Here is an 11,840-nt window from a genome sequence, read left to right on the forward strand (position 1 = left end):
TGTCTGGCAAAAAACAACAAATAAATAGCAGAAGCACAAGGATAAACTGGTCTGCTTTATTTGTAGAGTAGTACAGCAATGACGATGTTACTACAGTTGCACGGCCACACCATGCCCTCCCTGACCCTCGACCAGAGGCCTGTTCTCATTGGTCACTGTCCGGTGGGCACAACCTCGTAAGTGACTGCCATTTTGATTTTTTTGGAGAATTTTAACAGGTGTAAAAATAGCACCAATAGCTACTTCCTGTTTCAGAATATAAAACTAGCAGAAAAGTCAGAGAGAAGCAGTTAGAATCCTAGCTGGATTTGTTTTGGAAGGGGTGTTTGGTGTGGTGGCTGTTTCTTTGTCAGGAGGCTGGGAGATGGAGGACATGCGGCTGTAGTAAAATCCAGTCTTCACATCTGTGAGATGTCACTAACAGCTTGTGTTTAATATGTGATGTCAAACACTACAAACACCCATGAGAACATGAAGACAGAGGGGGAGTGGGGAGTGTTTGCAGGGACGGTGGCATGAGATTCTGTTCTATTCAGAATCAGAGATGGAATATACTGTATGAGAGAGATTGTTAATACATTTTGTTTCCCTTCATGTTCCTTACATTTTGTATTTCCTGTTTCAATTCCAATATATCCTAATCCTAAATCCTTTATCTTGGCCTTAGAAACTGATATACATATATGAGAGGAAAATGTACAGATTTCATGACCACGACTTGACTCTACCTGAGCCTGCAGGACAGCTGTGTGTAAACTGAATGAACTATAGATTATTCAGGTTACCAGTTTACCATATTCAGTGGAGTTACCTGCCTCTACACAACCAGGAAATGCACCTCCCTTTACCTAACTCTTCAAATGGGATCCTTCTCTTTATTTGATACACACACACACACACACACTGCTGCCACCAGTAGATTACAGGGCACTCCAAGTATTTGTCACAAACTATGGCACATGGTAAGTGACAAACTTGGGGAAGTTCACTCCAGGTAACGGGTAAACCTCCTAATAGAAGAACCCTGCAGCTTCATTCTCCTCACACAACAAAGCAATTGGGCTGCTCTTTTAGGAGAATTACCCCTTTCACTGAGTTAGTTGGAGTAGCCCCTGAACTGTGTTATATTGAGTGGGTAGATTGCAGAGGATGGTAGAAACGCGGCGCAACGTGGCGCAAGGCATCAACTCAAGTCTATCACTACAAACAGAACCACTAATGTTTTTTAATAAGTGTATGTTTTGGTCACCATCTTTCGTCTTGAATGGTTGCAGGTGACAAATGACAAGCACACAGCCCAACTGTGAGATAAAAGTGTTGGAGAACATCACATGATCAACATTTCTCTACATTAGAATAATGTGAAATTGAACTGCAATGTGAACGCCAATAAGACACAACCATGTATGCATGTGTTTATTTAGAACACTTAATAGCTAAAAGACATGACACGAGTAACCCTCATATAAACTAGCACTTGATTCTTGTAACACTGAAAGTGCAGACTTTTTTGTTTGCCTCTTTACTTTGAGATGGATAGCAGCACACAGGGGGGGGGAAGGGGGCTTGTTCTTAACAGTACTTTCCAGCAGCAGTGTGGGAATTTTACATGATGCACGACATGAAAAAAATAGACATGTTCTTAAACACATAAAATCTTCTGACTCAGTTTCTCCCCTGAACTAAAACGTTCTGGTTAAATAGTGATGACACTGGCCCTCGTCCACCCCAAATACCCCAGGTGTTAGTAAGTGATAGGACTGTTTGTGATCGGCGTCGGAAGTGTGTCGTTCCTAGGATATGTTGTCTGCTCCACCACCCAAATTGATCAGCTCAGTGCTTGAAAGTGGTGAGTTGTCGTCTTTGGATCTCCACAGCAGCTAGCTGTAGTTTCGTCACAGGACTTCACTGTTTGGCTCAAGCAGTGCAAAAATGAAATGACCGAGGGGCAATGATGACAGTCCTCTCTGGAAGGTCTGGCCAATGAGAGGGGTGAGTACTCGACAGGCAGCCAATGAGGAGCAGCAATGCAACGCAAACATTTGTCAATTTGTTTCTACCATATACTGTATATGTAATAAAAAAATACCTGTTGACCTGTCAATGGATGTCAATGTTGCCATGTCAGTTGTGCAAAGATGTAATATTCCACATACATGTCATACTTAATGAATAAATAAGTGATACATTTTTGATCTCTTACACATAGACTTATAGTTTGAATTAACTGCTGTCTTTATTACACTATCTCAGTGCTATCTCCACCTGTCAGGGTTGGTGGATAGGGGTCACAAATGGCATTTCTCTAGTATGAGGCACTGTCAGTAATTGGATTATCAGGTTTCAACTGACCCCCATGTGTAGAAAAAAAACAAAACACCCAGAGTAGGTCAACACGGCCTCGCACCACAACAGGCCATCTCACTCACGTTCTCCATCCTCACTGCAACCTGAAACACACACAGGCACACACACACACACATTCACCTTTTAATGAACTGTAGCTGAAATGCAAATCTGTAGCTCACCTGATGTGCTTATTTGATACTATTGGCAAATTGGCCACTGATCCTTTAACTCCTTTACTGATGAAATCAGTGAAAACACTATTTTTTATTGTCTGGTGAGGGCAGAGGAAGAAAAAGGGGGATGTGATAGGATGGACGGAATGACTGACCTCCCACTGAGTCCACATCGGAGTCCGACACGTGTGTGATGGAGAAGCGGGAGACGCTGAAGCGTGACAGTTGTGGGGCGGGCTTCTCCTCGGCCACCTTTGAGGGAGGGCTCGGGGGAAACACCATGGCGTCTGGAGCAGGCTCTGCTGAGGTAGGGCTGGGCATCAGAGGAAAGTCCTCCTCCTCCCATTCAAAACAGCCCCCTTAGGAAAGGGAATGAGTGAACAGCAACAGGGGAGTGAAGACATCAGAATGATTTAATTTTAGTTTTACCAGCAGAGCACCATCCACTATAGAATCCACAATATCTTTATCTTCTCTAGTATATACACCACCTCATGTGCACCACCAGTGATGTACAAAAAGACTAAAGTATATAGTCATACCTTCTTCTGCGTTTTCATCTGAGTTTTCAGCGTTGTTGCCGTCTGATGGGTTGGAGGTCTGCACTTCTGAGGGATGGCAATTGGCCTCTGCTGGTGGAAAGCTGTAGTCTGCCAAGTCCCCTGTTGGGCTCTCCTAGTAAATAATAACATATGCATATATACAGTACATATCATATACAGCCATGATAACATATGTATCATACAACCAGAGATGTAGTGGTAAAATAAGAGATATGTGGATAATACTGTGTGATTGTTAAATGTTAAAAGTTGCAATTGGTAAATAAACTCTTTTGAGAGGTGGATAAACTCTATTTTTGAAATATTTTTGGAAAACTGTTTACTTGTTTAGCCTCCACTACATCCCTGTATACAGCCATAATAACCTACCATATACAGCCATGTGGCTAATGCTGAAGGAAAAAATGTTCCTGTTCCTAAATAGTTAATCAGGGAAGGCACTGACTGACCTGGTCAAAAAGGAATACGGTGACGTCATCAAAGAAGGAGACGGCTTTCTTCTTGCGCTCCAGCTCGTCGCAGAAGGACTGCGTGAGCAGCGTGGGCATCTTGAGGAGGCTGCGGAGGTGCCGCGCACTGCTGCGCTCGCTCACCACCACCGGCACGGCGGTGAAGTCCTCGTCGCTCTCGTCGCTCGGCTCCTCCTGGATGTTGTAGCTGCGCAGCTCCTCGTCCGACTCGCTGTCGTCCGAGTCCTCCTCGTCGGCGTCCTCGCCGTCCCCCAGCGGGGCGCGCAGGTCCCCGTCCAGGCCCAGGTCGGGCGAGGCCAGCTCGGCCATCAGCACCGTGTCGTACGCGCCGTCTCCGTTGCTCGGCGTGTCGTCCCCATCGGTGTCGTCCCCCTCACCGATCTTCTTCACGTCCAGCTGCAAGTCGGGGTTGTTGTCCTCTCTGTCGTCTCTGTGCTCCTCTCTGTCCACCGTGTCTTGGAGGGTCTCTTCGCTCAAGTCCGCCAGGGTGGAGTTGGAGTCCAGCGACACCACCGGCGAGTAATCGCCACTGCCTTTGTCTGCAAACGTCGCCGCCGCCGCCACGGTGTCCTGTGAACCGGACGAGCCCTCCATCGGGCTGGACAAGCAGCAGTCCGACGACGCCTCGTCGACCGAGTGCTCCGTCTCCAGTCCTATCCCGTCGTCGGGCGCCGACTCCTTTGTCAGGCATCCCCCCATCTGCGGAGGGAAGGGCGACAGCACGTTCAGCGCGGGGGAGGCGGCGAAGGGAGAAGACGAGGAGCTGGGATCAAACTCCCTGTCAGAGAACGAAGGGGAGTGGGAGACGACTCGGCTGTCCTTCAGAGATGCAAAACAGTAGCCCTCGCGCCTCTCACTCTCCGGGACCCTTTCCCCCTTCTCCGCGCGGAGCCTGACAATATCGTCCCCGTCGTCGCCGCGGCCGCCGAAGAAACTGCTGACCCCGTCACTGGGGCTCCTGTCATTTTCCGCGTCGTAGTCGGAGAAGTAGGCCGAGTCCCGGTAAGGGTTCCTCTCATTCAGGCGGCCGAGCTGCGGCTCGTCGGTGTTGCTTGACGGGGTCAAGAGGACTCCCTCGATGCTCTCATCCAAGTCGAGCTGGAGGACCAAGTCGGGCTCGTCGGATTCCAGGCTCACGCTGAGGATGGGTTTTCCCTCCAGATCCTTCAGGATGAACTCGGGCGATTCGTTGTTCTCCGTGTCGTAGCCGCTGTCCAGCGACTTGGGCTGGACGGACGTGTGGTAGACGTCCAGGCTGAAGCTCTCGCAGGGGCTGCTGCTGGAGGCCAGGTTGATGGCCTCCTCGACGTGGGGCGCTTTCACCGGCCTCAGCAGGGGTCTGTGGGCCAGGCTGACGTCGCCGACCTCGGCGTACTCCAAGGGCGAGTCCGCGAGCACCCCCGAGGTGACATCTGCGGTGTCGTCGTCGCTACAGTCGTATATGTCTATCAGGCTAATGCTGGAGCAGCCCATGTTGACCCCGCTGTCGCCCAGTCCACTGCCCTCGGAGATGGATATGCACTCGGACAGGACCTCCGCATGGGACACCTTCTTGCCGGAGAGAATGTTAATACTGGGTGTAGAGAGGCGCGTGTTACAGGTATTAAGACCCCACACATTGCCTGTCTCTGAGTGATTCGCTTGGGTTGGGTTAATGTCTGTGAAATTAGAAGGGGGTCGGAACACTTCTGTCTGAGGCTTGGTGGAGTTGGTGGAATGGTTTTGGGCTCTTCCTCCACTATGAGGCCTACTCTCCTCCACAGAGAGGTTTGGGATTTTCTCTGAGGCTTTTTTACACACTGCAATTGTCTCTCCAGAATGTGAAACTGGCTCAGTTATTTGGGAATTGTCTATAGATGGGTGGAGTGTAACAGGTGACGCTGTCTCCTGTCCACCCTTATGGCACAAATGAATATATGTTTCGCATTCACCAGATAAATCTGTGGTCAGAATCGTGCTGGTGGATGAGCTATCGCTTCCTATCGCTTCCAGGTAGGACACAGGCTTGGAGGTACCAGAATTATCTTTGACCGCTACTTTTTCAGACTTTGAGGCATTGATGCTGGAAGAAGGTGTGGTGTGGTGCAGGTCCAGGTAGATGTCTTGAAAACCAGCAGCTGGTCTGCTATCAAAGTTTAAACTATTGTTATTAGCCGACTGGTTTGAAGTCCAGTTTGTGGCCTCAGCCTCAGTGAAGAGGTCATCATCCTCCTCTGGTTCAGAAGCGGCAGACCCTACGTGCAGGCCATCTCCCACCTCGACATTGATACTGATGTAGTGGGGCCTGGGCAGGCTCTTCTGCAGTGTCCCCGTCATATCATAATAGCCCTCAGTAGCCGCACTCCTCTCTGCGCTGGAGGCCTGGTTGGCCTCTAGGTAAGGGTCACAGCAACCGAGGCTGGGACTGCTGAGAGACAGGGAGATGCCCATGGGGGTGTCCAGGCCCGTGAGCCGCTGACCCCTGCTGCTCAGGGGGCTCCAGCGTCCCTCCTGTTCATCCATGTAGCGCTCCCTCCTGTGCCGGGCGTCCTGATCGTCCGGAGATAGTGGCTGGTCACAGTGAAATGCGGTGCCCCCCCTCTCGCTCGGGGAGAAGTACTGCCTGGGCCTCTCATGGTCAGCGGAGCTGGCGCCCTCGGACGCACGCCTCGGGAGCGGCTCCATGCAGAGGGAGATGTCCGGGCTGGCGTCGTCGGAATCGTAGGCACTCGTTTTGCGGCGGCCCTCGGCCGCTGACCAGTAGGTGTTGGGCTCGGGGTCGGCCACCGCCGGACGCTCCCTGCCCCCCGCGGAAAAGGCGCTGCTTTGGCTGGCATCCAGCCCGGGGCTGTAGTCCAGGTTGGTGTCCTCCAGGCGGATGTTGCATTCCACCGGCTCCTCGATGCGGATGTAGTACTCGCTGCTGACCGACGGGCTGTGGGCGCTCAGCACGGGCACCACCCCTAAGTGGTCCGACTCATAGTACGAGGGGGACACCCCCAGGGCCAGGCCCTCTCCTTTGCCGCCCGCTGCCGCCGCAACGTTCTCCAGGGGGTAGTAGATGTCCTCATAGTGGGGGTTGCTCTGGCCTAGCGTGCCCGTGGTGGACGAGGAGCAGTAGGGCTGCTCGGCTCGGGCCTGCTGCCACTTGTACTCAAAGTTCAGCCCGTGGCTAGTCTCGGTGACGGTCAGGATGTCGTCCCCGGCCTCGGCCGTGTGGAAGCCGTCGGCCCCGGAGAAGTGCTCCAGCAGGGGGAAGGAGGAAGACACCGAGGAGGCGGCCATCTCCGCGGCCGAGGCTCCGGGCGAGCCGCCCTCAACGGCACCGTCGACTTCACCGCCACAGCTGCCGCCGCCCAGGCCGCCCATGCCGGGCCGCAGGGAGTTCCAGCGCTTCTCGAAGTCCTCCTCGGCCTCGCTCATGCCCTTGGCGCACAGGTAGCTCAGCAGCAGGTGCACCTCCTCGGCCACCGGCCTCTGCTCTGGCTGGAGCCAGCAGAACTGCATCACCTCGTACCTGCACACACCAGAGAGATGGACCAATGAGGGGAGGAGACAGGCAGGACTTCATTCATTTATAGTTCCCTAGGAACAATCTAGAATTATTGAGTAATAGAGTAGAGTAATAGGGCATAGTTTTTTGGTCATGTTCTGAAAAAAAAAAGTGACTCAATAATCAATAGTTCTTAAAATCGACTCATCAAATGTTAAAAAAGGTGAACTCATGTGTGCTCTTTTAATTCTAGCTGGTATTGTAATTACAATCTGAATCATCAGAATAGAACTCCGAACAGTGACCGCTTTTGTGTCTGTCCATCACCGAGGTCAGAGCAAGCACGGAATGTAGTGCCAGTCACTAACCGGCGTTCTGTCAGTGTTTGGCATTCATGAGTCACATGGTGGGATCCGGACGACAGTGCTGGGGTGGACTGGATGGATGGATGTGTGGCGTGGAGCCAAAATGGCAGCATGGCGGTGCGGTGCGGTGCTGACTAGCTGGAATAATGACACCACGCTTTGGCAGGTGGTGCGGAAGCATTAGTCATCGGCAGCTGGACAGAAGGGGAGGGGCCCCACTACTGCAGTGCTGTAGTGTAAAACACTCCTAATTAAATGCTTAATGGTGTGTGAGTGTGTGTGTATGTGTGTGTGTGTGAGAGAGAGAGAGAGAGAGAGAGAAAGAGGGAGAGATGGAGGGAGAGATAAGAAATCATGATTGGGTGCCCCTCGGAGACCACTAATGCATGGCAGCTGAATTTGTGAATGTGACATATTAAGGGGTGGTCACGGCAGATGGCTGGAGCCATTGATTTTTCACTGCTGCCATGAGACACACGTAAGGAATCTTTAGGGGCACCCGCTGCCAAACTGACATCCACTGGTTTTAGTGGACATTACAGGATGAAGAGTTACGACTGGCTGGTGCAATGGCAATAAAAAATAATTGATCTCCCTATATGAGGATGGAACAGGGGACAATAATTGGTTGCTGAGTGGAGATGGACAACAGCGTGGGCCAATGAGAGGCTCTGGAGGCAGACTCACCAGCGCTCGGACAGGGGCACCTTGAGGAGAGGCTTGGGCAGCTTGAGTTGCTGCTCTTTGATGGCGTAGGTGAGCACCTGCCGGTCAGAGTAGTGTCGGTATGGCTGATTGGCCAGCTCAAACAGCTCCCAGATGGTCACCCCCAAGGACCTGCAGGGGACACACAGCATTCACTAGTCCATTAACTAGTCCACAGAGAGCCCACAGCCAACCTCAGGCAATCCCACAGAGTGAGTCTGATCAAGAAAACAATTAAGTACAAAGAACGTACCATAAAGTATGAATAAAATACCACTGCGGCGCATAGATTCCATATTTGTCATAACATTATTAGTTAACTTTGAAACATCTAAAAAGGTGTCAATAGCATATGAAACCATTTTCTATTAAAACAAAAGTTAGACATAGGCTTCCAGATGTGTGCTTACCATACATTGCTTGCTTTGGTTTGGTCCACCACCAGCAGGTTCCCATGGACCTCGTCGATAAGCTCGGGAGCTATCCAGCGCAGAGGCACCCAAATCTGATCTGCTGTCACAAAGTAGTCATCCTGGGGAGGGGTTCAACAGGAAAGGGTGAAAGAGTGTGAGATCCGCAAAGGAAGACGGGTAAAACCTCAGTACGCTTCCTCACTTCCTAGCGCTCCATACAAACCGAGCTGTTTGTATATGTGGATGTGCTTGGCTGGATGTGGATGTGGATAAGCAATCTATGTCATGTATGGCCGTGTCTCTGTATTTATTGTTGTAATAAATATGTTTTTACTGTACAGGCTGTGAGAACAAATGTCCTGCAGGACAATAAAGATCTATCGAAAGACCTGTTTATCATACCCTGTAGCGACTGTGAGAGAGGCCATAGTCCCCAATCTTCACCGTCATCTCAGACGTGAGCAAACAGTTCCTGAGCGCCAGGTCACTGAGGGGAAGGGAGAAAAATACTGTTACCCACCTGAAATATACTGTATATGCAGGACCATTTATTATTTGACATTGTGTGGATGTGAGTATGCGTACATTGTATGTGTATTTTCTGTATGGCACTATCTAACAACACATATTCCACTATGTTTCTGATGCCAAAGGGCTGATTTGATGTATGCCTTCACTGTACAGTACTAATCTGTATGCTGTCCATGTCAGACCTCAGATCCAGTTAAATAACTACACTGAACAGCGTATCAGACACTGAGTTTGAAGATGAGACCCATCCCCTCCTATGGCCCCCGCTGATAGGTCCGTGCAGACATAACGTCACCATCTGCAACAAAATCACTGATGCTGGAGTCTCTGACATCCACTCAAGCAGCACCAGGATATTGTTACAGAGGGAGACCATCAGGGAAGAAGTCCAAGGGGTATATTACACAGCTGAATTCAAAAATATTTTGAGCACTACTGACAGTAGGTAGAGTCTGCAAAGACAGTTTGTGAAAACTGGCGGCCAAATAGATTGTTGACAGTACAGTGCTCTCGTGTCGTACCTGTGAATGAAGTTATGTTTGTGAAGGTGCAGAAGGCCAGAAGCAATCTCGCACGCCATCCGCTGGAGGATCAACGGGTCAGGGGTCACAGTGTCCGACGCCCGACAGCTGCGTAAGTACCCCTTCACATCCCCCTGTTGGCATGTGTATGAGGGGGGGGGGGGTTAAAAACATTGCTCTGCTTCAGCAACACTCATCAGTTACCCAGCATGTCCACCAGAGGGCGCCCCCAGCTCACAACAAAACACACATCGAGCAGCACACAAACAGGTCTGCAGACTACTTAACATGCGCACATGCGACAGAAATGCCAACACAGATTGCCATAGAGAGTGAAGACGTAAATATATGCACGCATTTCAAATGACCACAGTGACTCAGACTCATATATACAGCCTGACTAATTAGGATGCAAATGAATGAGTGGACAAGAGAAGAGGCTGTGCTGGTTGTGGAGATGAACGTGGTGGTGGACACGTGAGGAGGCAACTCACCAGGGGACAGAACTCCATAACCAGCAGGTAAGGAGTGACCTCTGAGCACTGAGCTAGGCACTGCAGCAGAGCAGGATGCTGCAGGGTGCTGGGGAACGGACAGAGAGAGAGAGGGAGAGAGAGAGAGAGAGAGAGAGAGAGAGAGCAGTGAGGTAAAGCACATGGATCTCAACATGGTTGTTGCACATTAGTATTTATCTTAAATCACTTTATCAGTAGTAGTACATGCATGTGTATGTTTTCTTGTGTGTGTGTGTGTGAGAGAGAGAGAGCGAGAGAGATGAAAGAGATGAGAGACTCAAATATTGATAGGGACAGTAGTCTATTGGGGCACAAAGAATGGTTTTCTTCAGTCCCACACAAACTACATAAAACCTTAAACCCCTTTGTAGTTCTGAGAGAGAGAAATAGAGTGAGAGAGTGTATCTGTGTTTGAGAGAGACTGTGTGTACATCTCTGTGTTTTTGTGTGTGTGTGTGTGTAGAGGAAAAAGGAGACTGTGTATGTGTGTGTGTGTGTTTGTGCATGTGAGCATACACATTACAGCAGCGTTTCTCAAACTGTGGGTCGCGGAGACATGCCAGGTGGGGCGCGAACTGACATGAAAAACAGTTTTTTTTTATTTATTTTTTTATCTGTAGCCTGGGCCCAGGTAGCACCCGATGCGCAATGGACGCACTGTGTTATTCACAGCGAAGCGCTCGTGTCAAGGCAGCTTAGTCTCGACCTACATGAGATTTTAAACGTTGTTGTGAGAGTGGTGAATTTCATCAAAACCCGGCCCTTAAAAGCGGGTCTATTCTCCGCACTTTGCGAAGAGATGGTAGCTGACCAAAAGGCTGTACTGTTTCACAGCGAGGCAAGGTGGCTTTCCCGAGGTAAAGTGCTGTCGCGCGTGTTTGAGCTCCAAGTCGCCTCTTCTTGGAGGAAGAGCGCATGTTTGAATCTGCAAGCACGTTCACTAATGAACATTTCTTAATGAAGCTGGCCTATCTTAGCGATATTTCCTCTTGAATTTCCCCTGGGGATCAATAAAGTATCTATCTATCTATCTATATATTTGATATATCTTAGCGATACATTTGAGTTAAATGTCCAGTTACAAGGCAAAGACAAGCACCTACCTCACCTAGCAAATAAGATTACTGCATTCACCAAAAAAAGTATAGGCTAAGTATGAGTATGAGTATGGGACAGGCGCCTCGATCGCGACAATATTACGCCTTTGAGATTTCTGAGCGAAATCGCTGAAACGTCTGATTGGGAGGCACTCTTGTGATCCCATGTATTAAACAGTAGGCCTACATCACATCCCTGCAAAGTTTATTTCAAAAATATTTCCCAACCAGCAGTGCTCAGTATGACTGGATTATGGATCCATTTAATGTAGCATGTTGGTATTTCATTGAATATATTGTACAATGCTGTAAAATGGCCTATGCTTCCTAATATGTTGCTGGAAAACAGAAATATGTGTGTTATGTATTTATTTATTATTATATCTGCAGTACCAGCTGATTTTAACTCTGTTGAAGAGGATATATTTAGAACTTGTCATTATTTCAATAAATTTGACAATTTTAAGCTTGACCTACCACTTTCTTAGAGCGATGAGGGACATACATCGAGAATGCCCCCTTGATCAAAGTGGGGAATGAAAGAAAAAGTTTGAGAACCACTGATCTAGTTTGTTAACTACCACAGTCACGAGATGGGTCGCGATAGTCTGTAATTTTTAAAAAGTGGGTCCCCAGAAAAAAAGTTTGAGAAACACTGCATTACAG

At 49.3% G+C, this 11,840-nt stretch overlaps 1 protein-coding gene across 4 annotated transcripts in view; it reads right to left on the reverse strand.

Annotated features, from left to right (window-relative positions):
• Positions 1–34: 34 nt before the first annotated feature.
• aatka (apoptosis-associated tyrosine kinase a) overlaps positions 35–11,840 on the reverse strand; it is a 43,087-nt gene continuing 31,281 nt past the window's right edge. For 2 of the 4 annotated variants that reach the window (XM_042086062.1, XM_042086065.1), the window contains 9 exons: positions 10,057–10,144; positions 9,563–9,696; positions 8,913–8,997; positions 8,508–8,629; positions 8,080–8,229; positions 3,535–7,051; positions 3,065–3,197; positions 2,678–2,881; positions 35–2,450 (listed from right to left, as the gene is read on the reverse strand). In XM_042086062.1, coding sequence (XP_041941996.1) covers positions 2,422–2,450; positions 2,678–2,881; positions 3,065–3,197; positions 3,535–7,051; positions 8,080–8,229; positions 8,508–8,629; positions 8,913–8,997; positions 9,563–9,696; positions 10,057–10,144 — 4,462 coding nt within the window. In that variant the 3' untranslated portion in view covers positions 35–2,421. Of the gene's footprint in view, positions 2,451–2,677; positions 2,885–3,064; positions 3,198–3,534; positions 7,052–8,079; positions 8,230–8,507; positions 8,630–8,912; positions 8,998–9,562; positions 9,697–10,056; positions 10,145–11,840 lie in introns of all 4 variants that reach the window. The other 2 variants (XM_042086064.1, XM_042086063.1) reach the window with 2 other exon arrangements.

The sequence above is a fragment of the Alosa sapidissima genome, chromosome 3, assembly GCF_018492685.1.
Source record: "Alosa sapidissima isolate fAloSap1 chromosome 3, fAloSap1.pri, whole genome shotgun sequence".
Lineage (NCBI taxonomy): Eukaryota > Metazoa > Chordata > Actinopteri > Clupeiformes > Clupeidae > Alosa > Alosa sapidissima.